Below are 27,176 nucleotides of genomic sequence, written 5' to 3'. Positions count from 1 at the left end.
TGACAGGATTCGAACCAGCGGCTCCCCAGGTTGCGGCGACCGCAGGATCACCTGGCTGGCTGGCATCCGCCAGGTGAGCTTGTTAAGAATGTGTGCCTAGGTGGCAGGTTCCTGCAGAAATATGCCCATAAACACCCAACTGCACCTTACACCTACAGGCTTTGTACACTTTCCAACCGAAACTGCTAGACGCTAGAGGGAGGGTGAGGGAGGGGGACATGTCCTGGAGGGAGTACAAGTCCAGTAAAACTCACGTTTGGCTCAAGTTTATCATCGACCTTACCCAGTAAAGTATCTTTCCACCTCCAGGGGTTAAAAAGGGACGGGTTCTCTTATTCTTGCCCCCCACCCCCGCCCCAAAGAAGTGCACGCTGGAGCTTCTACACACCCAAGTCCACATTCAGGAAAATAACTACATTTGCACCTAAGGCGGTATGCGCTTTCCAGTATAGTCGGAGCACTTTTTATTAAAAAGAAGAGAGAAAGAGAGAAAGAAAGAAAGAAAGAAAGAAAGAAAGAAAGAAAGAAAGAAAGAAAGTAAGTAAGTTTTAACACGTGGTCCGAGTGGCGATCTAATGAGAGAACGCAATTTCCAGTCTCAACCTCTCAGGAACAGGCTGCCAACCTCCGCACCCTCTCACGCCGCACCCCCACGTGCTGGGGACAGATTCGGCGGGAGGTTCACCTTTGGGAACCCACAGTAGTTGGAGGAGGAGGTGAATGGGGGTGCTGAAGCAGAGAGCCTCTCACGCTGGAAGCACTCTAACTTTCTAGTCTCCAGATATAAGGACCCCCGTCCCGCGACCCTCTCCTTCTCCCCTCCTCCGCGGCCCTGCAAGCCACAGGCCACCTCTCCCACCCCCAGGATGCCCTCCCCGTTGGAATTTCACTGCAAAGCCAAGAATGGAGGAGGGAAGAGACGAGGGGCCCTCCGCTGGCTCTGGGGACAAGAGGACCTACCACCCAGACTTTGTCTTCCGGGTGGGCTAGCCCCGACGACGACCACCCGCCTCTTCTCCGACCCCCCCCCCCGCCCGAGCTCTGGATGCTGTCTTCACTGGAGCTGCAGAGGAGACCCTGCATGGCTATCCTTCAAGTGGTGTGAAAAGGCCAGATGTCCTCCAAGCTTCTCTGTTGGGGTGAATGGACACCTCAATACACCACTGAAACCCCGTGCTTTGCTTCCTGGTCCAGGAGCGGTGTCAGATCCGCTCCTCGGAGGTGGCCCAGGGGAAATTTTAAGTCATTGCTTTATGAGGTCTTAAAACGTAAATTCACATATCTACCCAGGAAGACACCAAAACCTCTATTCGGGAAGCCCATCTTGATTAAAATCAACAGGTGATGGCCGGTACATTAGCCAAGTGTCATCTTGGGCGCGGGGCTGTTGCACTTTAAGTTTGCAACTTGGCTTTTTCAATGATCCCCCCCCCCCCTTCCCGAAAGCTAATGGCTTCCATTGCAATTAAACCTTTTCCTGGCCCGCCCCTTCCCTCCCCTTTCTTTACATGCAGTAGATTGGATACTAATTCCCGCTGCCATTGATAAGGTTCGAGGAGCCAGGGCCCCTCAGAGGCTCTAGGCCGCCGGGGTCCCCGTCTTCCTCCGCCCTCCCAGGGCTTCCTTTTGATGTAGCGCGGAAGGCGTCCTACTTTAAAAAAAAAAAAAAAAAAAAAGTAATCTGCCCGGTAACAATCAGCGCGCAGTAGCATGAGCCCCAGAGCTATTGGCTATGCAAATAGAGGGAGGGGAGACGGCGCCCCAAACTCTTACTCACCCTTTTAAAGTGATATCCCCCCTTCCCCCCGCCCACTCCTTCCGCCCCACCCTCGTTTAAAGAGGCTGGCCCAAGGCCGGAGTTAATCTCTTGCACCTCGGCTTTATTGCTCCCCTCCCCTCCCGCGTTCTCCCTTTCACCTCCCTTTCCCGGCCTTTCAGGGAGCCCACGGGTGCAGCTCCCCCAGCCTGCCAGCCCTCTAGCCTCCGCTAGCCCTAGGCTCCCCTGCTAGGGTTCCGGTTCTCAGGGAAGGAGGGACTCAGTGGTCCTCGGTGAGTCCAGAGAGCCGCGACCCACGCCATACTATATGCACGTGCCAGCGTGGCCACCCGGGGGGGGGCCGCTGGGTCCTCGCCCCTTTCTCCCCAAGTGGAATAAACTGAAAGGCAGGGTGGGAGGAAGAAGGAGGTGAAGAAACGTCACGGTGCCCCTCTACAAACAGCTTTGACCACAGGACGCGTTAGAGCACTTGTCAGGGCCGACCCAAGGTCCTGGCTAAAGAATGAGGCGCGAGCCCCTGCGGGGTCGGGGATTGAGAGGTGCAGGACCCAGAAGCCTCCGGGGAAAGGAAGGGTGCCCTCGCTGGCGCAGGGAAAGCCAAACCTAAGCCCTCCCTCTCCCCCTCCCTGGCCCCTCCTCATCCATTTCCTAGAAAGCTGTATCAGTGTGGCCACGCTCTGTGCAGACACCTAGGGCGGCTTGTCAGCAGATGCAGGGCGAGGAAGCGGCTTTTTCCTGCGTGGCCGAGGGCCGCGGAGGAACCGCTGCTAGCCCTGCCCCCGGCCTGCGGTAGACCTGAGCAGCCTGCCGCGCCGCCCAATGGCGTCCCCAAGAACACGAGGGTTTCTGCACAAGGGTCATATTCTTCCAGACCGGAGAAGCAGCCCCCTCCCAGCATCCACTCCTTCCTCCTCTTCCTCTCCACAGACGTGGCTCAGAGCCGGGAAACAGCTTAAACGGTTTCTCAGGAGCCTCAGGTTCAGGGGCATAATCTTTATTCCTGGGTATGCGAGGGTGCAGTGTTCTCAAAGCAGCCTTCCCTTATTCTTCATTTAGGGGATCTACTTCTAAGTTGTCTGAGCTCATCCACACGTTCGATCAATCTGCCTTCTACTGCTGGATCTTGAATAGTGGGCAGTATTCCCGATCACATTGCAAGCCTCTGAAAGAGGCACCCCCCCCCCACACTCCCTTCATGGTATGCCCACAGAACGTAAGAAAGGATAGCGAAATCAATAGGAATCGGTGGGTTTTTGTGGGTTCCCCTATCGGGGCCCCTAGCATGCGGGGCTGGATTGAGGCAGAGGGCCTCGGAGAAGTAGGGAGAGGGGGTGTGTGGCGGGGGAACGGGGGATCGTGTTTGAAGTTTGGTTGGGCCAGCTGCTGTGCTCCTTAATAACAAGAGGGCGGGGGGGGGAGGGAAGGGAAAGAGGGAGGGAGAGATTGAAAGGAGGGAGGGGGGACGCCAGGGGAAGGGAAGAAAGGGGAGGAGGAACCGGAGAGGGGGAGGAGATCTAACTGCCCTGCCAGCTTGCGTCACTGCCTCAGAGAGAGGAAAGCGAGCTGAGGAGAGCGTAGCAGTTCGGAGGGAAGGACCGGTGCGAGTCAGGCAGCCCTTGAGGCTCTCTGCTCGCCCACCTTCCACTCCTCTCTTTGCCATTTCTTTCCTCGCCCAAATCTCCAGTTTAGCCAAAAGAAGGAAGTAAGGGGAGCCCCCCTCCAAAATAAAGAAAACATAAATAAAACTTTTACAGTCGGGACCGAGTGGTCTCCGGCTGGCCATGGAGCTTCTGTGCTGCGAGGTGGACCCAGTCCGCAGGGCCGTGCCAGACCGCAACCTGCTAGAAGACCGTGTCCTGCAGAACCTGTTGACCATTGAGGAGCGCTACCTCCCGCAATGCTCCTATTTCAAATGCGTGCAGAAGGACATCCAGCCGTACATGCGCAGGATGGTGGCCACCTGGATGCTAGAGGTAGGTGTGCGAGCAACGTTCTCGGGGGGCGGTGGGGGGGCACCCGCTCCATCCCTACCCCCATCACACAGGGACCCTAAAACTGCTAGAGCACTACCCTTGTGCGAGGTGGCCCCGGCACCCTTGAGCGAGACGCGATTCTGTCCCTTGCTAGATTAAGGGAGGAAAACGTGGGTGAGGCGAAGATGTCGGGGAAGGGGGTGGGGGGAATGGCATCCCCAGCGCGTGTGCCTGCCTGAGGCTTCCTTGTCTTCCCAAGCCCGTTCTGACCTGGGGACCTGAAAATCCGTACCAACAGTTAAAGACATTCCCTCCCAAGGCTGGGGTAAACCTTGTAGCCTTAGGTCTTGCGTGTGGTCCGGACTCCGCGTTGGCACTTCGGAAGGGGAGGGGGTGAGAAACAGGGAATTCAGGAGAGTCCCGGAAGTCACTGAAAAAACGTGCGTTTTAGGAGAATCTCAAAGAACCGCTGCTTTAGTCCTGCTTGCAATCTTTGCCGAGCAGGGTGCCCACGTATGCACAGCTCTGGACCTGCCATGGTTTCGCCATGTTGCTTTGCAAACTCCAATTACAAGGACTGGGAACATACGCCGAGTCCCTCCAAGCACCCCATGATCGTGGCCACCCTCTTTCTGATCTTGCCCTCTCTCCCGGCCCTCCTGTTCACCAAGGTTACTTACAGTTTGGCTGCTTCTAAAGCGCGCAGATTTGGGTGGGGTAGGAAGCTGGGGAGGAGGTGTGTGTAGAGCGGGTTAGGGGGCGCCCCCAAATGAGAGGTCAGAGTCCCGCGTGCCTCGTTGAAAGGGGAGGGGGTCCCGGATTCCGTCTCACCCAGCCCCCAAGCTGGGCACAGCCTTTCTAGCTACTGCCCTTGTGGGCCGCAGCTGGACACTCCGCAAGTTTCCCCACCAGGATCCAGAGCCCCTGAAGTGGAGATACTGACCTTACAGACACCCGAAACCTCTACTCCGGGGAGCCGGGAGCCTCTCTGGGGTTTTCAGGCCCAAAGGGAGTTTCTAGGCTTTTTGCTCGATTTTTTAATAATTTTTTTTGAAGCGGTCCCCCGGCTCTAGCTCTGGCTGCGGCTGACTGAGGCGGGCTTCCTCCTCTTCCCTCCCCCTCTCTTCTCCACCCACCCCCCCAACAGCGGGCCGTGGGCCGCCGAGACCACCCTGCACATTTTTTTCAATTGTCGGGAATGATAGAATAGGGTCTGAGGATCCGAATGAGACCAAGAAGTAGACTCTCGGAGCTTCCAGAATATTTTTATTGATTTTTTGAAAAGATGACGAAATCCAAAAAAGAGAGCGAGTTAGAGTGCCGGAGAAGTGTGGAGCCAGAGGGAGCGGCGGGCGGCTGCTGCTCTGGGCTTTGCCTTGGGCTGGGGGTGGGGGGCTTTATAGTTCATCGTCTTTTTCAGCTTCCGCAGGAATATCTGAATCCCAATGGCCGGTCGGATTTACCCCACTGTTCTCACTTCTATTCTTATACTTTCTACTCCGCTCCCCCTCCCCCTCCTACAAAAAATAAAATAAAAATTTTTTTTGTTGCTACGGGGTTATGCTTATACATTCTTTCCCTCTGTTTCTGATACTATTTTTTTTCCCCCACTGTTCTCTCGGACCCTATCCCACTCTGGTTGTAGGTCTGTGAGGAACAGAAGTGTGAAGAGGAAGTGTTTCCTTTGGCCATGAATTACCTGGACCGTTTCCTGGCGGGAGTCCCGACTCCTAAGACCCATCTACAGCTCCTGGGTGCAGTGTGCATGTTCCTAGCCTCCAAGCTCAAAGAGACCATCCCTCTGACGGCTGAAAAGCTGTGTATTTACACGGACAACTCCGTGAAGCCCCAGGAGCTGCTGGTAATGCTGCCCTCCCTGCTCCTGACTCTGTCCTCTCCCATCCCACCCCTGATCAAGCTTAGGGTTCAGAACTGCCCCCCCCAAACCACCGGGGGCCTTCACACTAACTAGATCGGTCTCTTTTAGTAGGAGAGCTATTTTTTCCCATGCCAGGGAGTGAGCAAAGCTCTCAATACTTCACGGAAATCTGTGAGGATGAGAGTCAGTTGAGTGTGAGAGAGTGAGTATGTATGTGTGTGTGGGGGGGGGGGCATGTAGAATATTTTAGTTAATGATGTTTTAATTAAGATCCAGGTCATTTCTCACATGCTAGTTGTGTTGTGTCTTCTAAGAGCCTGGAGGTGTCACAGGTAATGTCTTACAGATCAATAAAGGTTCACAATACCCACACACACAGTAGCTGATCACTAAGTATGGATGTATCAACTATTATGCAAAGTCAACACCTGGCTTTCTATTGGTGGCATCTGAGGCATAAGTTCTTAGCTCCAAAAGGGACCATGACCTGAATACAGTTTCGGGGGGTGGGGGGGTCCTATCTTGGCTCAGGTTTTCTGCTTTAAAAGGCCCTTGTAGCCACACAGCCAAGGTTCTGCAGCTCTCTTTTGGAGCTTCTGGGGCCCACCCTCACTGGTTTTCACACCTTTCTCTTTCACTGGTGGAAGAGGACCACCCCGTCTGTCTACCCACTCCCTCCCCCTTGCTGCCATAGCCTGGGTCTACATACTCTCCAGGCCTAAAACTGCCTTCTTGAACTGAGCCCTTTGTGAGGAGCTGGACTTTCTGGGCCTGTGCTGCCACCTAGTGGCAGACATGTGCAAGGCTGGGAGGGGGGTGCTGCAGAGAATGCAAAGAGGGGCATGAATGACTTCACCTTTGAACCACCGCCAGATTTCAGCTGCTTCTGGTTTGGTCTGAAGAGGCCCCTAAAGGTGCTTTCTTCTGAAAGACCTGCGTCTTCTTATAATGGTGCCAGAGGACGATTCTGTGCTCACATCGCCCTGGAGGAAGGAAGGGTTGGGGCTCAAGCCATCTCTGGGTTTTGCGTAGTTAAGAGGGTTTTTATCCTGACTTTCCCCAAAAAGCTAGGGTAGACTTGAAAGCTGGTGAATTAGGAAAAAAAAAGATTAGAATTAGAGCTTATTTTTCTCAAAACACACGAAAGATTCTTCCATGTGGCTGGTATTCTGGAGGATTTGAGGTGTTTTTCAAGACACCCTAATTTTGCCAGGACCAGCAAAGCAAATTCAACTTTCCAAAGAAAGCACATAAGCTTTCCACCTCCCATCCAGAAGGGCCTGGAAGGGTTGTGAAAGGAGCTCCAGGAGCTAAGTCACGGTATCTGCCTCTTGAACTCCTGAAGAAGACTGCTTGGCTGGGATAGTTTCCTTTTGAATGCACTCCCCCCCCCAGAAAAAAATCCAAAACAATACAAACAAACAAACAGAACCCTGGGGTCTTAACATCATTTAAGCTAGCCCCAAACTTTTTAGCCTCAGAGAGGTATAGTCCCAGACATGTACTCCAAGGTACCCATATTATTAAGGTTTTATTTTATGCAGTCCGGGTCATTTGAACATAATTTCCCATATTTATTTCATAAGAGGAGGGACACAAGGTCATCTACTAGTGGGGCTGCTATAGACGGCCATGAAAGAGTAGGTGGCAGTCCCAGTGCATGTGCCGAAGACTTCTAGGACCCTGTTTAAGCACCTCCACCTTGCCTCAAATCACTATCTGCAAAATGTGGTTGCAAGTGACCACCCTTTAGTTATGAAGACAAAGACCAGTGAAGACATAGGGGAAAAGGCTAAGTGTCACATCCCAAGGCTTATGCATGGTGTGTCAAAGGGGAACGTGTTGGCGGCAGAGAGAAAAATGATACTTTCTCCCACAAGTAAAGGCCAGCTAATTGGTTGCCAAGGAGTTGGGCCAAGGAAGCTTATTTTGTTCCACATCTGCAAGTATCACTTTTTTTCTCAGTGCAGAATAGGCTTATGATAGAGGCATATTCAATAAATTCTTAACATAGAAGCACGATGACCTTGGTTGGGTCTTACTATAGCCATAACTTTGTGGCTGGGAAGGCAGCAGCATTTTGTGGAAGTCAGGGTTGGGTGTGAGGGGCTAGAAAAGTGGAAGAAAGTCCCGTCTTGGCAGTAGCTACCTGGGCTCTCATTATTTTCAGTGGACCCTGAGGGGCACAGTGACAAACGAGGCTCCCTTGTGATCAGGACCCTGCAGCTGAGCCTTAATGAGCATCATTAAAGCTGGAACCCAGCCCTGGGGTCAGGCTATGGATTCTTAGTGCTCTGCCCTCTTCCTCTGCCCTTCCCAGGAGTGGGAACTAGTGGTGTTGGGTAAGCTGAGGTGGAACCTGGCTGCAGTCACCCCTCATGACTTCATTGAACACATCCTGCGCAAACTACCCCAGCAGAAGGAGAAGCTGTCCCTGATCCGAAAGCATGCTCAGACCTTCATCGCTCTGTGTGCCACCGGTAAGAGGGGGTTCATGGGCTTGCACTGGGGCTGGGGGTGGGGGTGGGGAATGTGTCGGAGGCGGTACTGACTTCTCCACCATTTTGGGTGTCTAGGCGAGTGGGCCTGAGTAAGCCAGTCTGCAGTTTCATTTCTGGCTTCTTCACTCTTTTATCAGGACTAGAATATTTTCTTTTTCTGCTTCACTCATAAACGCTTTATGAGGACAGGTGTGGTAAGGGAAAAAGAAATTAGTGCCTGCTAAAATATTGTTTATGATGTCTAAAGTGCTCTTTGAAGATTATATATACTGTTCACCAGTTGTATTTAAATCTTTAATCTTTTGAGGAAAAGGACGGCTTGGAGATAAGCCCAAAGGGGAATTTAAAGATTGGAATGGGCAAATATAGGTTAAAGGAACAACAACAAGAAAAATATGCAGCCCGTCCTGATAAGTGGGAAGGAATCCCTTTTCACTGTAGCCTATTTATTGCCTTCTTGCTGCTCCCTCTGTTGATGAGGGGGTGAACCTTTGAGCAAAAGATTCGCTTTATGAGCTCTGGAAAGGATTTTGATACATAACTGTTACTGCTCCATTCCTGCATAGAAGACCCCCCCCTAACCTATCTTAAGCTGTGGGTCATGACCCTGCAAGGTTTGCATCATCAGGTACCCTGTATAGCAAATATTTACGTTATGAATCATAGAGCAGCAAAATTACAATTACAAAGTAGCGACGGAATGATTTTTATGGCTCCGGGTCACCACAATATGAGGAACTGCGCTAAAGCATCTCAGCATTAGGGAGGTGGAGAAGCACTGCTCTAGAGCGTTGGAAATCCAGGGGGGATGTGTCAGGAGTTCACCTCCTCAGAGTCAATAGGTAAAGAAAAGATCTGGCCATGATGGGGCCCAGCTCAGCTCCCCAGGGGTTGTTGAACTGTGCAGGTGTGATGGGAGTTGGGGTGGAGCCGTAACATTTTAGTTCCTTGTAACTTCTGGGTTTGCATAGCGGACTATGTAATAAACAATAGGGCCTGTGCTTGGTTTGAAGTTGAAAGGTCAGACTTTGTTACTTATCGCTGCCGAATGACCTTGTACAGGCTGTTGAACCTCTCTGAAGTTCAACTCGATCTGCAAAAGAGGCCTTTGCAGCCTTCCTTCTCTAGCCTTTACAGAATGGACAGGAAAACTAAAACCCACCGGGAAACATGCCCTGTGTCTCCTAAGCCGTGCCATGTTAATGGTGCAAGTACACTGCTTACGTCTGCCATTCTCCAACTGAGGTGCTTGCCACAGGCTCCACCCCCCTCTTTTTAGAGATGTGTGTGTTACTGGTTTTCTTCTGTTCATGCCCTGGGGAGGCCATAAGCTAGATACATGTGTCCTGGCTCCTTTGAGGAGTTATCTGCCCTTCCACCAGCCAGAGGTGGGGGTTGGAGGTAGAGGGTGGACCCAAGAAGCCCCAGCCTTTGCTGCCCTTTGGACAGCAGTCTCCCTCTGCTCTCTGCTCCTTCTCCCTTGCTGACTGACCTGGGCTCTAGAGGTCAGTCACACACTGACCTGCTGTTTTGTCTCCCAGGAACTGCCCCCCTTCCTCTCTTGCCCATGATTCAGTGTAGGGGAGGGTCAAACTAACCTTTTCTCTCTGCCCCTAGGATAGCTGACCCCCAGACTTAAATTCCCTCATCAACCAGCTGCCAATAGCTGCCAGAGTCCTGCTTTGACTTTGTCTTTGACCAACAGGTCTATGGGGGTCTGTTCACTGCTTCTTCCTTCCTGACTCAGATAGAGTTACCCAGACTCAAGACAGATTTCCCCTAAGTGTGTATAGACCACAAGCCCATTCCCTATTCTTGGGGATTCCATCCCCCACTCTTGGCCATCTGGTCCCAGATCCTTGGGGCAGTTGCCAACTTTGGGGCCAAAACAGGGAGCCTGGGATTCAGTGACTAAGGGAAGAGGTCCGCTGGGAGGTGGGGGTAGTCAGGAAGACACCCTATTGAGGGCCTTCACCTAGCTTTAGCCAAGGAGTGGGAAGGGTAGGGGGAGACCGAATGCCTCCAATCACATCAGAACAAATGTACCAAGTACTAAGCCTAAGGCATGTACTGGTAAGCGTGGAAAAGGGCTTCAAGCCTCCTGGGCCTGGAGAGCGTGGCCCTGACCACAAAGTCCTTGCTTGTGTCTTCCCTGCAAGTCCACATTTGGGTCCCTGCAAGTGAATAAAGTTTGGAACCCTGCTGGTGTGTATAGGGGCAAGCAGCAGGCAGTAGGCTGAACAGCCTAAACACCAAGGCCTGCTACATTTGAAGGACAGTCTTCTTTTTTTTGTGTGTTTTGTTTTGTTTTTTGTTGTTGCTGTTGTTTTGTTTTTTGGGACAGGGTTTCTCTGTGTAGCCTTGGCTGTCCTGGACTAACTTTGCAGACCAGGCTGGCCTCGAACTCACAGAGATCCACCTGCCTCTGCCTCCGGAGTGCTGGGATTAAAAGCGTGCGCCACTACGCCCGGCTCATGAAGGACAATCTTCTTGAGGCTATGAGCTTTGGTGGCCAAGATGTGGTGAACCCGAGCAGCACCTCTTTAATAGAAGGCTCAGTGTGATTCAAGGATCAAAGATGGGAGGAGCCTGTCCCTTCAGCCCAAGCTGGCTCCCCTGTGTGCTCCAGTACCTCACAACCTCTCTCTAACTCCAGTCCTAAATATTTCACCCTGAACCTGAGGACAACCCTGGGGTCTTGGTGATTCACAACAGCCGGGGAAGGGGACAGACCCTGAAGAGATGGTAGGTAGCCAGCCCTGGGGCTTTTACTAGTTTATGGGAAAAGCCAATTGTGAAAGAGCTGGCAGTGGCTCTGAGGGGGTGTGCTGAGCGTATGTGTGTGTGAAAGGGGAAGAGAGTGCGGGGAGTCCAGGGACCGAGGGAGGGAAGAGTGGCCTTCCAGCAGTCTTCCTTTATGGGGCTCTGGACTAGGGTTGGTGTCAGGGCAGAGAGGTGCCTTCCTTTTCTGTTCAGCCTACAGTAGCTTCTAGGAGAGAGGCGGCCTGAGACTGCCTGGTATTGCTCTGCCAGTTGGTCTTGGTGGTGGAGGAGTTTGAGTGAGGGGAACTGCACAGGGCATGTGGTTCAAGAGATGGCAGATGTGGGTTTAGTTCTCCTGAGGGGCTCTGCTCCTGATCCCCCAAGTCAGCAAACAAGGTAAGAAGACCCAAATGAAGTAACTAGGGTCTCACTGGGGTACCAGCAACCTTATCCTGCTTAGCACGTGACTTCAATGGCATTGCATTTGAACTTGGCACAGGTACCCCAGATACCCCACCTATCTATTTTTGCTCCAGGAGCTGACCTGTGGCTACTGTACCCAACTGCCTCTGTAACCCCAACTCCCACTCTAAGGCTGAATCCTAGAGTAGGCCCAGTCATCTCTTAAAGGTGTTTATTTGGTTTCTGGACTCTGGTGGCCCTGAAATGGCTGGGTACTTGACCCTTGTTCTAGAACTCAAGCCAAGCCTCTGGTAGCCAGGAAGGAGGAATGAAACCCACACTTCTACCCAGGGCCTCTGAGCTGCCCCCAGAGGGCAGCCGTGGGCTGAGAGGAGGAAGTAGTGAATTGGGCTGGAGTTGTGGGTGATACTGGTTAATCTCACATCCCATGTGGCTATGAGATGAACGGTGCTCTTCTCCAGCTACACTGCCTTGCACCATAAGGATAGGTTGTGATGCACCCTCTCTGAGAGGTCCCAGATGAGTGTATGCCGATGACATCATAGGTGTCATTTGGTGGCCAATGAGCACGCCGGGCTGGTTCTTTAAACTTGCACCTCACTTACTACAGGTTGAAAGAGAGGAAAAGGCAGAGACAACAGACTTGTTTGCTGGGTTTCCTCTGTCCCAGGGGAAAACAAAAGCAAAAACAAAAGAAAAAAGAAACAAAACAAAACAAAAAGAAACAAAACTGCCCTCCCCCTAGTGGAGGACAAGAGTAAAGCACCCGCTGGGAGGCTTTATTAGCCTACACTACTCATTTTTCTACTTTTATTCAGTAACAAGCTCATTGGGCAGGGCAGAGCACCCCAGTTTTAAACCCCACTTAAACCCCATTAAACAGTTTGTCTAGTGAAATTTATTATTTTTTTTTCTTTTGGGTTTTTTTTTTTTTTTTTTTTTTTTTTTTTTTTTTTTTTTTTTTTTTTTTTTTTTTTTTTTGAGACAGGCTTTCTCTGTATAGCCTTGGCTGTCCTGGACTCACTTTGTACACCAGGCTGGCCTTGAACTCACAGTGATCTGCCTGCCTCTGCCTCCCAAGTGCTGTGGTGAAATTAATTATTTAAAAGTGCAGATTTCAAGGTGGTGGATATGGAGTGCTTCTCCTGGTCCTTACCCAGATTCGGGAGCCTCTCCTGACACCCAGCTGCTTCTGTGGCACCCTGGGGATGGCAGAGGCAGCGGGTGCATCTAGGGTCAACGTGGCTGGCTTCTGGCAAGCTTTTGTATTTTTGCTCGTGGTATGTAGGCGGTAACTTTGAGGGTTGTTCTAACCCCAAACTGGATTGGAGTACAAAGGTCTCCTTAATCAGAGGTCCAATACCCGCTAGTAAGTGAGAGACACTGAACAATCACCTCAAGGTTTCCTATCCCCTGTAATGTGTCCTATGCCTGCCCCCACCAGGAATGAGGAGACCAGGCCCTGGGGTTCCTCATAGGGGCATTGCTCCTGGGCTCTAGGTGTACCGTATCAGAGTAAATGTGCACTGTATGGAAAAGACAACCTGTAACTGCCTGACTCCACAATCACACATGGAGTCTCTGTAGGCTCAATTTTCTTAACCAATATATTTTATTAACAACTTAGTGACCGAGCATACATCACTTATAACCCGACCATCCAAAACCATAGGAAATGAGGATTAATGGACACAATAACAAAACAGTAAGGATATCAGTTCCAAGGAATGATTCTTCTGGCGTAATCAGCAGGATTTCTTCTGCTGGAGCCTAGAGTAACCAGAACCTAGAACCTCAGCAGGAGCTGGAGCCCCGAAGCCTTCCCTCAAGCGGTTCTCTCTAGGAGCATCTCGAAGTGCAGCGATGAACAGCCAAAACTATCCCAATTCTCCAAAAAGCCCTGCCTCCCGTTCTGGGCTCATTTATATATCTCCTCCCAGAGTCTGTTCACGAGATCTTTTCAGCTGGCAACAATCAAGCTTCCACATGAGGTGATCAGTCTTCTCTAGTGGATTAACCTCACCTGTTCTCTCACAAGACCATCCCAATCCCACACTTGGGATCCTAAAAAACAGGTTTATCTCTCCTTCAAGTCTCAGTGATGAGAACAGTGGAGGGTGAGGATTGGGAGCAAGGGTGATTGGCATCTGTGGTTTGCCTGATCCAAGCTCTATGCCTGGGTTAACAGCATAAGCTGTTATAATTAGTCCTCATGATAGCACTGTGGAGAAAGTAAATTCGTACTTTTAAAAAAGAAAGATCGAGACAGGGTTTCTCTGCATAGACCTGGCTGTCCTAAAATTTGCTCTATGGACCAGGCTGGCCTCAAAGGGGAAGATCCACAGGCCTCTACCTCTCAAGGGTAGGGATTAAAGGTGTGCACCACCACCGCCCAGCAAATCAGTACCCTTTTTTTTTTTCAGATCAGAAAAGTTTCTTTCAAAGATACCCATGTAGTCTATATGAAGCCAAGAGCAACACACTATACTGGGGTGTACTGTTATGTAATAAATTGGCTACTCAGCTCTAAGAAACTGCTATTTCTTCGGTGCACCTGTTTTTGTTGTTGTTGTTTTCCTACTGGGAGAGGGGTGGCCATGCATACTGGAGCATGGTATAAAGAGCCAATCAGATTCAGCCCAAGGAGGACTTCCTTCAGTACTTTCTTGTAGAGAAAAGAGATAAAAGCACCCCCGCTGCCTCCCCCCCAGAGGTCTTATACCTACCCCCCAGATCAGGCCACATACCCATCCCTTCTGGCTCCACGTACTAACCCTGGGTTGGTTTTGTTAGCAGGATGTCTGCGAAGCTTTGCAGGGATGACGTGCATGCCCCCTCACCAGCACAAGGGAGGGGACGTTGTTCGTGGCGCTGTCACTGCCAGGAGCTCTCACCCAGGGCCTTGGTGGGCCCAGGGCCATGGGCTGGCTGCCTTCTCTACACTATGAATGTCACGGGAGGTGGGTGGGTGGGGGAGGAGGAGGCGGGGCGTAGCCAACGAGGTTATTGGACAGAGAAACAGTCTCCTGTGACCCATATGGGAGAGACCGACAGCAGAGCAAGTGGCAGGGACGTTGGTTTCATCATGTCAGCCAGGAGGATAGAGAAGACACAGGCAGGGGTTGGTGGCCAGCAGGAGTTAGGTGAGCCCCTCAAGGTGAAAGTGGTGAAAAGCTAAGAGAAGAAAGCCAAGGGCTGAGGCAGCCAGACAGCCCCGGCATACCCAGTGTTCCTGGGATTGAGCCCAGGTGGGGAGGGGACATGCGCACACTTCACTGATTCTTGGCGTGTCTCAGAACAGTAAAGACTTGGTGCTGGGGCTCTGGGCTTTCTGTTGAAAAAGCTGCTGCAAGAGGGAGTTGCATTAAGAGAAGGGAAGAGTCTAGCTATGCTCAGCCCAGTATTCACGTTATGATTTGAAGTGTGACTCATTCGTCCCTCTATGCTCTGTCCCTACCGAACTTGTTGGTGTCTTTTCACAACTGCCAATAGGTTAAGTGATGACAGCATCACCTCTTTAATTTGTGAGCCAAGGTAGGAGCAAGGGCTAGATCAATTTGACCATTGCAAGGTTTCCTTCCATCCGTAATGTCACCTTCCACGGTGGATTTGCATGTTAAGCGGGCATCACATGCAATGCGTGCGTGTTAGCAATTGGCAGGTCCAGGCAGCTTTGTCATCTTCATGGAACAGTCACACAGCCGTTAGAGAGTCACTCAGCGGGAAATGAGTTTAAGGTTCCAGGTTGCACCTACTACTTAAGGCGACTCCTCTGTCTTAACTCTTAGAAAAAATAGAACTGTGACTGGAATGCAATTGTTAGTCTTTGGTGTTCGAGTAAAGTCCTGGCTTGCCCTAAGGTTCTAAAAATCCTTAACATAGGGTTAGAGGTTAAGAATTAAACCAAATCACCTTATCCTATGTCAGTATTTATTTAGCTTACATGTGTATGTGTGTGTATCATGCACATGCCTGGTACCTGTGGAGGGCAGAAGAGGGCATTGGGTCCCTTGGGATTGGAGTTGCAATTTATGTGGGTGCTGGAATCAAACCTGGGTCCTCTGAGGGAGTAATAAGTGCTCTTAACCGCCAAGTCAACTGTCCAGTCCTTTAGTACTTTTTCTTTATGGCTAGGCAGAGACCAAGGCAAGATCCTACTGGGAATATCATTCTTCATAAAATTTTTCACAATCCCCCCATCTCCTTGTACTTTGTTCCTCCCCCCTTCAAATATTGAAAGCCCATAGTTACACCACCTGTAGAGCCAATGGAGTCCTGGCCTGTACAATTGCATGCCTCCTTGACTCTTCCACCATCACCCATGGAAGACGTCATGTTTTAATCTCACTCGCCCTGTCAGGGCAAAAATTAAAAGGTATCTGGCATATATTGACTTCTTGAACAATTGTTCAAGAGTAACCCTGAGCCTTGGAGCCCTTGGTGACTTTCTGTGTACACTCAGATAAGTGCCCTTCCTCCCCTGTCCCACTGTCTCCTTTAAAATTGGGAATAGTCACAGTTGTCAAATCAATAAAGGGCTTCCGATGGAAGAAGGTCAAGGGAGAAAGTGGCTGCAGAGCCCCGGTGACAGAGCAGAGGACCCCTCCCCCTTGATTTCCGAGCATCTGCCATCTGGCGAGCTCTGGGCCCTGTTTTCCTCCTGACTTTCCTCCTGACTTTCAGCCTCTCGTTCTTTATAGACTTCAAGTTTGCCATGTACCCACCATCGATGATTGCCACGGGAAGTGTGGGGGCAGCCATCTGTGGGCTTCAGCAGGATGAGGAAGTGAACACACTCACGTGTGACGCCGTGACCGAACTGCTGGCCAAGATCACCCACACTGATGTGGTAGGTACCCACCACCTGGGCTGAAGCCAGCCGTCTCTAGAAAGATGGGTGTTTATGATGGCAGGTCGAAGGTTTTATTGGTTGGTTGGTTCGTTGGTTTTCTTGGTGTCTGTCTTTGAAGATCAGCATTGAAGGTGGTACAAACTCCAGCAGAGTGATGCCTCCCCTCAAGGTGTGTGCTCCTGAGGTCTGGCCTTTCGGCATGCCACTGAGTTTCATCATCAGCTTGCCTCTAAATTTTATTAAGACATAGTCACTCAGAGTTGCCTGGGCTGGCCTTGAACTTGTGATCCTCCTGCTTCTGCCTCCCCGGGTAGCTGGAATTACAGGTGTGCACAACTATCTCCTCCTTCCTCTTCGGGGTTGGAAAGTCTGCGTGTGCCTTAAAATACAGCCAGGACCTCAGCAGCCTGACAGAAGGGGGGAGGGTTGTGGACCGATTTTCCCTCTGTGGTGTGGGGTTCATGTCCATTTATGTACACGTTGTCAGGCCTCTGCTCTGCCCATGGAGAGCATCCAGGTCTGCTCACTCTCCACTAAAGTGGTAAGGCACAAGGAGGGGACAGCTAGAGCAGGGCAGGAGCTGCAGTGGAGAGAGCAGGTTCAACGGGTGGCCTTGTGTGGGTGATACCTCAGCCTGTCAGTCTTTCCACCATCCTGCCTCAGGCTCTTCTTACGCTCAGAGTTGTGATGGGTGACAGAGCACACAGAGATCGAGTGCAGTCCAGATTCAAGAGACTATTATTAGCTTTAGACTTTCTCCATCCTGTGTGGATGGCCCCCAGTCTGCTGCTGGCTGCCGGAACATAGAGCTCTTAAACAGAGAGGTTTTGAGATGGATTGGGATCCCATATGGTCCTGATTTCACTGGCTTGGACATAACAGTGAGAGAAGGCTCCATTTGTAATGGCTCTCAGAGCCCAGATAAACTGCGACCTGCATTTTCCCCAGGCATCAGAGAGAGAGTAAAGGAAGCAGCAGAGAGGCCACCGGACAGATGCTAGCAGAGCTGGGATGCAAGCCTCTGGGCTCTGACTCTAGCCTGGAAACTTTGCTTACCGCTCTGGCTCCTGGGAGCTTTGTGTTTGCAAAAGGCATTTGGTTAAAAGGCCAAGCAGAGAGAGGAGTGCTCTTGGCTCCTAGGTCCTAATGCATCACCATGGAGAAGCTCAGGAATGCAGGGGGAAATTTGCAAGGCACCTTCTGGGTATTCAGGGAAATTGAGACTTCCCTGTGAGGGAATTTACTGGGTTTGGGGTGGGGTGGGGGGGTCGTGTCGTGTGATGTACAAGCCTGTGGTCGATGCCTCACCAATGTATGCTGAACAGAGGTTATTTAAACTCGGGGATCTCAAGGCCATCGGCTTCCCTGGATTTGGCCTTGACACTAGCTCAGAGAGGTGGCAGGCCTTGAAGGCCATGTTAGAACTAATCCTGGTCTCTTCTCTGAACCAGTTTTTTTAAGTGGGGTGTTTTAAATGCTGGTGTCAAAATGTAAGCTTTTCAGCAAGGCTTCCAAAATACAGACTGTGAGGCTCCACACCCCCAACCCCAGCACAGCATGAAGATTGCATTTCCAACTAACTCTCTAAGGAGAGAGTGTGTGTGGAAGGGTTTCAACCCCTGACCCTCTTCTTCCCTTTCCTTAATGTCTCCTGCTATGGTTTCCTTTATAGATAGGATGCTAGCCAATTGTAAACACATCATTCTTTGATTTCTGAAAACAAACAAACACACACACACACATGCCCACAACAGTTTGACCCTCAGGTGTCACCATACTTTCAGCAGTTATAGGCCTGCTTTGATTGGCTGACCTCCCCAGCAGGGCCCCATTCTTTGTCTTCCTCTCTCTTGCCCTACACCTCAGTGTTACATATCGTCAGAACCTGCTTATGTGGGCTACCACAGAGGCCCTCTGTCTGCTCCCTGATTTGCATGACTACACACCAGCCTGTCATCTCATACCAGAGATGCTACCTTTCCCTCTCAGACACTATGTAGCAGTCAGGAAATACAAGTCTGCTGTCAGACTGGGCTAAGTACAAACAACTCTCCTCCCGTCGGTCACAGCTGCCGGTTTGGTATTTTATTTCTCTTTCTTTTTTTCCTAGACAGGGTTTCTCTGTAGCCTTGGCTGTCCTGGACTCACTTTGTAGACCAGGCTCGAACTCACAGAGATCCACCTGCCTCTGCCTCCTTGATTGCAGATTATGGGAATGTACCGCCATACCTGGCTGTTGTTTTATTACTTTTAACAAATTTTTGAGTGTGTGTGTGTGTGTGTGTGTGTGTGTGTGTGTGTGTGTGTAGAGAGAGAGAGAGAGAGAGAGAGAGAGAGAGAGAGAGAGAGAGAGAGAGAGAGAGAGAGAGATATGTTAGAACAAGGTCAGAGAACAAATGGCTCTAGAAACTGGCTCTTCTTCTACCTTATGGGTCCTGGGACTTGAACTTGGGTCAGCAAGCTTGGTGGTAGGAACCTTTATCTACTGAGCCATTTCATTGCTCCTGGCACCTCATATCGGCATGATTTGTCTTACTTTGGGCTGTAGGCCATGCTTAATTCTCACAGTGGACTCAAGACTTGACCTTGCAGTATTAAAATCCAAGCACAGACGCAGGAACTAGTAAGAACGACCTCGTCGGTTCAGGGGAACAGATGGTGCCTCAAAATCCCGGGAGTACCACTGGCCCCCCAGGGAGTTCACTCATTTGCTTCCCGCAAGTGTTTTCAGTGGAAATGTTGGGTGTGCAGCTTCCCAGGTGCCCAGTGTTCTCTCCTCCATCTCCAAGTCTTTGAAGAGCTGAAGACCAGAGCAAAGGCCAATGAAGCTCCCTTTTAGACCGCACTGGTGTTCAGAGGGAGAGGAGTCCTGATCTCATGACTTCTGCTCACTCTTTTGTGAATGAAGAAGTGGTGTGTTTGACTCACTCCTCCCCGTTCACCCCTTAGGATGCCCAGTCATTGCAGGCTTCCGGTGTTGGAGAGGAGAAACAAGCAAGGGCTGGTCCCTAGGCACCATACTAGAAGCTGGAATGGGCAGGTGGAGCATGAAAAATCACTTAGCGATTTAAGCAGGAAATGGAAAGTACGGGTCAGAGGTGACTTGGTGGCTAAAGCACCAACTGCTCTTCCAGAGCACCTGGTTGGATGCACAGCACCGTGTGACAGCTCACAATGGCCCCGTACCTCACACGTGCGGTGCACAGACATATATGCAGGCAAAACACCAATGTGCATGAAATAGATTAGTTAAAATGTAATAAAGTGAAGTATGGGAGCCATCACAAAGATCCTGGACTAAGGCGTGCTGGTGTGTTCTGAACTGTAAAGGAGGCAGGGCATGGCCTGTAAATGAAAGAACTCGTGAGGCCTAATGTAAAGCTTGAGCAGAGTAAAGTCTGCAAAACACATCCTTGGACTAGAGAAACAAAATGTGGTATGTCCATTCAGTGGTATATATCACACAGCCTTTCAGAAGAAATATCATCCGGATACACACTTAACATCATGCTAAGTAAAATAAGCCAGAGGCAAAAGACATGTAGTATGTAAAGCTGGAGAGGTCAAATTTATAGAAACAAAAGGTGGAACTTTGGCTCTCAGGACACACACACACACACACACACACGCACACACACACACACACACATGAACACATGAACACACACTAACACATGAACACACACACGAACAAATACACATGCACATGAACACACACATGAACACACACACACACACGAACACACACACACATGAACACACACACGAACACATACACACACACATGAACACATGAACACACTAACACATGAACACACACACGAACACATACACATGCACATGAACACACACATGAACACACACACACGCACACACACACACACAAACACATTGCATTCATATGAAACATTCTGGACCATCCCTGCGAAATGCCAGTTAGTGTATTGGTCTGTCCCGCGGAGAAGTTAAACCAACACCCAGGACTACATTTGCTTCCTTGTGACAGAAAGAAGCCAGGAGCAGCTGATGGCTGACTGGGGTTTCTGGGCTCACCTTGTAATCCACAGTCTTTTCAGCCTTGCCGTGTTCTGCTCTCTTAGATGGTCTGAGAGCAAGGCTGAAGGTAGGTCCAGTTGTCTCATCTGCCACAGCTAGAGTGCATTCCCCAGCTCACTGGCAGCAGATAGCCTGGACTGCAGGCACCCACACGGCTCTGAGAAAGTGCGTCTTTGTTTTCCCATCCGGTTGCCAAAATAAACCCGAATGCTCCATTCCAAAGAGAAATCTGAGTGAGAACCCTGACAGTTTTACCAGGGAGGGAAGTCTCAAAGGGTGGTGTATTTTCGGTACTTTTTCCTTCCAGCCACAAGTTAAGAGTTGCTAAAAACAGACACTGGCCAGGGAGGCAGGCTGGCTCTCGGGGAACTTATACCTACCAGGGCCTCTGTTGCCCAGGGTGAGTTTGAGAGCCGAGACCGGCCATGCCAGGCCCCCACAGAATCAGGTTCTTTTTCTGCCCCCTCCACAAATGTGATCGAGCTTTGGTCCAGCATTTACCTCCCTGTTCACTTGCCTGTAGGGCCTCTTGAATACAAGATCCAACTTGGACTTGGCTTTTTAATCCCAAACCTCTGGCAGTCTTCACAAATGAAGGAGGAGAAAGAGAGGGCAGGAGGAAGGAAGGATCGAAGGACAAAGGGCAGACAGATGGGTTTGCCTTTCGTTCATTCAGGGCTTGGAAAGATTTGTCATCTATGTCTGTCTGTTTGTGCATAATTAAACACTAGTTATATGTCAGAAGATTTACCTTGATTTTCACTCCCAGTCATACACTTAAGACATTCTAGAGTGGAACCAATGGGTGGTGTGAGGCATAATGGTAGAAGGCTTACCTCACACGTGCAAGGCTCTGGGTTCAATACCCAGCACTTCAAGAAAGAAAAAAAAATTGAATTGAGGCTTCCATGCTATAACAATTTGAGGCCATTTCTAGAAGATAACGAACAGAGCAAATACAGACTCAAGCCATCCTGCCTAGGTTACAATACAACTCCTTGCCATGTTCTCAAGAACTGCCCAGAATAGGTTCTAGAAATTTTTCCCTTACTGTCATCTTGGCAATTTATGATAGTGTTTCTCAGTGACCAAAGTCATCCTCAGTGCGCTTTTCAGGGACAGGAATTCTGGGAAGCTTGGCTGGTAGGCAGGCTGGGGGCGGGGAGGTGGGTAGAGCAGGGGGTTGCCTCTCTCCCTCATTTTTTTTTTTTTTTTTTTTTTTTTTTTTTTTTTTTGTCGGCCTCGTTTGGTATGCAAGGAAACGAGCCAAACAGCCTGTGAAGAAAGGAAGAATGAGATAGTTTCCTAAGTTGTCTCTGCCTGAGTTGGCCGCGGGTCCAGGGCTCATTCAGCCCTTTGTCCCCCTGTTGAGTGCAGTGCGTGTGTAGTGACAATGGATGGGTGCAGTAACACTGAGGGCTAATGGTTGGAGTTCCGTGCTCCCATTCATGGAGGCAGCGGAGGGTGCAGGGCAGAGAAGCCCGAGCCAGCAAGTGGAGGAAGTGGGGGTGGGGGGCAAGTAACGAGCTGGAGATCACAGCCACTGCTGTCAGGGCTCTGAGGATGGGGTGGGGGTGGATGGGGTGGGCCAGGGCAATGCAGAGAGGGGGCCATCATCAGAGGAGTTGGAGGGGTGCCCGACCTCCAGCGCAGTGGAGTGCCACCTGTCTGGGCTGACAGACTAGCATTATGGCTTTCCTTTTAATCAGCTTAATTTGGGGCATCTTAACACAAAGCCTGCTGCTTTGGGAGGCTGCTGCAAAGCTGAGGTCCTGGAGTTCTCGCTTGTTACATGGATGTAGCATCTTTTCATCGGGGCACTGTTGTCATCACCCCTACATACATACATAATACACACGTGCATGCGCACACATACAACAAGCAATCATACACACAATTGGCCTGTGTCTTCCTCTCTGAAGAATCTCTGTCTACTTCCTTACATCCTGAAAAAAGCAGAGAAATTGGAAAGAGAAAGGTTTCATATTGGAGACTTGCATTGGTTTTCTGCTATCATTCAAGGAGGGACAGGCCACTCCCATTCCCCCACTTCCCAGGTTGGTCTCTGCAGGCTGCTTAGACCTCCAAATTTGTTGACTAAGGTTATCACCTGTCAGTCATGTCCCTTTGGAGTTACTCTGAACTCCATATATCTCTCCTCCGGTCTCCTGACACCCTCTCTGTGGCTGGGTTAGAAGCAGGGCTCTTCTTTCTCCTCCATCACCACGCACACCTTCCCCAACTGTTTATATTCTGCTCCACTGTATACATCACGGCTCCCCTGCAATGGTGACATTCATCTTCCTACTTTTCTGGCCGCTCATAGGAAGTGCGTTTGCCCTGTAGGCTCCAAGAAGGTCTCCTACAAAGCTGGGGGAGGGTGCGCTTGTGCTTGGATTGATTGGTTGGTTGATTGGTTGGTTGGTTGGTTGATGTTGGGAAAATATCCTGCAGATCTCTCTGCCTGCAGGAAGTACTGTGTTTCCCACTTCCTGCAGGTAGAATCAGTTCTACCTGTGTGATTTCCACCTGGCTGAGCCAGGCTGAGGGACCCTAGTTGAAGGAAGAGCTGATAACTCACAACTTTGAGGAAGTAGAAACTGATGGATGGTTGGGTTTAGCGGTTGACTATGCAAGGAGCAGCTGGTGTTGCAGCCATCTTTCCTAGGCTAACTACATCAGTCCTTCTTGTCCTCTACAAGAAAGAGGGGTCAAAGATCAAGGGTCATTCAGGGTCAGTAATGACTCGAATTTCGGTTAACATTCAGAAAGGAGAGTGTACATTTTATAGGGAATCTTTGGACCTTTCCCTGTTGCTAGAGTAGCCTGTGAGCCTGCCCTTGGCTGGCACGTGTGTTAAATCACACCTGCATCAGTCCAGTCAGAATGACTGCTAGGTGTGGGGGACTGCCTTCCCTATAGAGGGGGTGTCTCAGAACTGCCCCTTTAATGTCTTGGGCAGATGGAAGGGGAGGGTTACCAGTAGGAAGAGCTGGGAGGGACACTGCAGATCCTAAAGCCACGCTCTAGAGCTTTCTTCAGGCTGATCTCAGAGAGCCATCTGGCATGATGAATACACTGCCACCATGGAGATGTATGGCGGTCATGATGGTGGGGAAGATGTGCCAACCCAGATGATCTTGCCCTGAGACCAGAAGTAAGAAAGGTTGCACAGACTTGGCCAAGAGGCACTAAATTTCCTACTGGGGAGCAAAGTCTCTCCTTGTAGACTATATCAGAAAATATCCACTAAGTTGACCCCCACCTTAAAAGATTCCACATTCTTCACAGAAGCTCTCATGCAGCCCAGGCTGTCTCCAAATGCACAACCCTCCCGCCTCCTCAGCCAGCCTCCTTTTACCTCAGATGGCTCAAAGTTCTCCTCCCAACCCCCACCGCACAGACCCAGCCTCACAAAGGGCCCCTCATCCGCTAAGAAGCCTGCTGTCTTGAAATAGCAGGAAACCCTCAGACCTTACACCTCAGGTAGGATTTGGTTTCTGTGGCCAGCTCCACAGTTGGAGGCAAATATGTGGCTGCTCTCTCTGATATGGAGCTGTTCCCACTCATCCTCTCTGCCTCCCAAGAAAAACCCATTTACATCACCAAATGCTGCCAGATTGGCTTAGCAGGAGGGACATGGCAACAAAACAAAAAACAACAACAACACACAGAAGGCGGCAAGACCCAGACTTCTAATTGCTAATGAGGGTGGATGATGTGATGCAAGGTGCCAAGGTCAGGATGAGAGATGTTAGACTCTTGCTTGGCACATGAGTCCTTTATGGTGATATTGTTGAAATTAGCTTGGTGACCCTCAGTGTTGGACCATACTATCTCTAGGACCAGACCTGTGGCACATCCCTATCTTAAGTAATTGTTAATCCATATCTTCTTTCAAGGAAATCTAAGGTGAGCATGTTTGTGTGCCTGAAGTAGCAGATACTCGGGAGGCTGAGGCCGGAGGATCACTTAATTAAAGCTAGCCTGAGACACATCCAGTCTCGAAGATGGAGATGTTAACACACACACACACACACACACACACACACAAGAATGTACATGCACATATGTGTGCACATGAATGCACACACATGAATGTAGATGCACAATACACGAATGCACATGCACACACAGTGCACACCAGTGACCATTTATTGCTTTGCTACTTAGCACTTTTATAGATGGGGGACTAGAGATTGGTTGTCTGATGGAACTGTGCCCTGCCAGCTGCAAACATCACCTTTGCTCCTTCCCACTTTTCTTAGGTTCAGGCTTTTGTGGGGGACAGACGGGGCATTTTGACCTCTGATCTTCGCTCTTGGTCTGTTGTCCTTCCTCATCCTGAAGCTACAGTTTAAAAGGTCTAGCAGATGAGAGATCAGAAAGAAGAAATGGAGGTGGGGGAGGGGTGGAAACCTCACTCCTTGCTAGTTAATGCCAACTTTATTTTAGGTCTTTGGAAAATAAAGATAATGCCTTTGTGTTTGGAAACTAGCAGCCTCTGGGTGCTGAGATCTGCACAGTGAAATAAACGGAGGGAAACTATGTTCTGAGCTGTGGGCAGGCACAGTGAGATTTAAGCCAGCACAGTTCCTAATGTGTGGAGGCTGCTTCATAGTGCAGTGAGGCGAAAAGTCCTTACTAAGAGCAGCAGGTTCCTCAGCGTGCCTGCTCTACACACTCCACCCCACCCCCAACCTTGTAGCCTGAGCCATAGTCCCATCCCAGCGACAGCCGTGACTTGGCCTCACATTCCACGTCTCCCAGCTAAGAGAGGCTTCTGCCTAAGGCAGCTCACTCTGGATTTTCCCTACCAAATATAGACTAATAAAGGCAACAGTGCAAATTCTTGCCTATTCCCAAATTGGACAAGCTCGAGTGGTCTGAGTTTTGTAAATATTCTGCATTGTGTTTTTGTGAGAAGAGTCAGGATGGTAAATAAGCAGAAAATGCAGGGGTTTCTTAGTTCCTGAACACTTTAAACAGTTCCGAGTCGCCCTTCTAGCCTGTTTATTCCTTGGTTGCTTGCTTGGCTAACAGGGTACCACCTTATGGGACTCAAACTGCTTCTGTGCCACCTCCTACCTTTCCCAACAGAAAACCTCTGTTGGCCCCTTGATGATCAGCAAGGGCTTTCTGTAGCTGGATCACCTTCGGATCAATATAGTTTAGAATAGAAAATGCCTGGGCTTCGGCTGAAATGCCAGGTCTGAGTGGCTGGATCTGAGAGATGGGCTTCTAGCTTGCTCCCAGGTGGTGCCGCCGCAGCTGCTGCTGCTGCTGGCCTGTGGACCCCACTTCTGTGTACTGAGCTTCCATAGCGCTTGAGAACACCGTTCTTTTCCTTCACAGTTGCTTCCACAAGAAAATCAGGATGCAGCCGGGCATGCTGGCGCACGCCTTTAATCCCAGCACTCGGGAGGCAGAGGCAGGCGGATCGCTGTGAGTTCCAGGCCAGCCTGGTCTACAAAGTGAGTCCAGGATGGCCAAGGCTACACAGAGAAACCCTGTCTCGAAAAACCAAAAAAAAAAAAGAAAACCAGGATGGAGTGATGTGAATTGGACAGTGTCTGTCTCTTTGGGGAGGTGTTTTATGCTTGTGTTTATGCTAATAGCTCCTGTCTGGACCTCTCCTCTAGGATTGTCTCCGAGCCTGCCAGGAGCAAATCGAGGCCGTGCTGCTCAACAGCCTGCAGCAGTTCCGTCAAGAGCAGCACAATGGATCCAAGTCTGTGGAAGATCTGGACCAAGCCACCACTCCTACAGACGTGCGGGATGTTGACCTGTGAGGATGCCGTTCATTCGGGCCTCCGCAAGAGAGAGAGGCGTGTTCGTCATCTGCTTGCTCCCTCTCTCTCTAGTTACGTTTTGGTCTTTGTGTTTTAGGGTAAAACTTCAAAAACAAAACAAAACAAAACAAAAAAAAAACAAAACAAAAAAACAAAAACAAAACAAAAATTCTGCCCCCACCTAGATCATATTTAAAGATCTTTTAGAAGTGAGAGGAAAGGCCCTGTAATTGAACCGCATGTGGTGCCTGTTCAAAGTACAATGTAAGGGGATCCCTTGTAGATGCGAACTGCTATTGTTTGATGACGTAAAAGTCATAGTGAGATGCTTGCAGGAGGAACCGCTGACTAGCTAGACAATATGCATACCTGCAGGATGGGAACAGATTAGAGACTGTCTTGTGTGCTTGTGAACTAGTGCATATGCCCCCTTTGGTAGAATTGCAAGGAACCGCGGAGGCCTGAGTGACACTGAGTAGTTTGCAAAGCAGTGAGCCCAAGAAGGAATCAGAAACAAGAAGGGTCATGCAGGAGAGGTTGCACAGAACTGCCTGTCCACATGACGGAACCATTTTGGATGTTAAGACCCGCCTTGATGCCTCACCTCATAGTGCCGATGGGACTGAGTGTCGTGGGCTCTCTATGTTGCATACTCTTTGCTGACCACAGTAGCTGCTACCTAAGGGATATGTCTGTTGCCAGTTGGACACAGGTGATTGGCTCCTAAGCCTAAGTGTTTGGTGAGTTTGTGCTTCTTCTTCCAACGTGGTTCACTGTAGATGTATCGTACTGTTATCTGATGGAGGGGATTAGCTATGGGCCATGACCAAATCTCATCTAAATGGGGGCAGATGGAGACTGAAACGAAACTTCCCTATGTAACAGAAGAGGGCGGGGTCATCTTTAATCCCTTCTTAGAAAAAAAAAAAAAAGACCTTAACTTTTGGTGCTGATTGGCAGGTCTGGTCCACAGTTTAACATTGTTATAAACCATTCCATTAGAAAAGCACTTTGAGAAATTGTTCCTGGGGGTGGGGTGGGGTGGATGGGATGGTTTATGCAAATCATGTTGAATACTCCTTCCTCTGCTCCTCCCCTTCCTGCCCACTTCCAGTTACTTACTATTCATTTTTGGAGTCTGATGATGTTCTGGTACCTAT

General features: G+C 50.1%; 1 protein-coding gene across 1 annotated transcript; it reads left to right on the top strand.

The window, feature by feature from the left end:
* The first annotated feature begins 3,314 nt into the window (after nucleotides 1-3,314).
* Nucleotides 3,315-26,126, top strand: Ccnd2 (cyclin D2). The gene is made up of 5 exons (XM_051155423.1): nucleotides 3,315-3,750; nucleotides 5,396-5,611; nucleotides 7,950-8,109; nucleotides 16,017-16,165; nucleotides 25,867-26,126. The coding sequence occupies exons 1-5, from the start codon at nucleotides 3,559-3,561 to the stop codon at nucleotides 26,014-26,016; spliced, it is 867 nt and encodes a 288-aa protein (XP_051011380.1). The 5' UTR covers nucleotides 3,315-3,558; the 3' UTR covers nucleotides 26,017-26,126.
* Nucleotides 26,127-27,176: the final 1,050 nt, after the last annotated feature.

This window comes from Acomys russatus, chromosome 13 (genome assembly GCF_903995435.1).
Source record: "Acomys russatus chromosome 13, mAcoRus1.1, whole genome shotgun sequence".
In the NCBI taxonomy this organism is placed as follows: domain Eukaryota; kingdom Metazoa; phylum Chordata; class Mammalia; order Rodentia; family Muridae; genus Acomys; species Acomys russatus.
The sequence above is the reverse complement of the archived record's forward strand: the minus strand, read 5'-3'. Positions and strand labels throughout refer to the sequence as shown.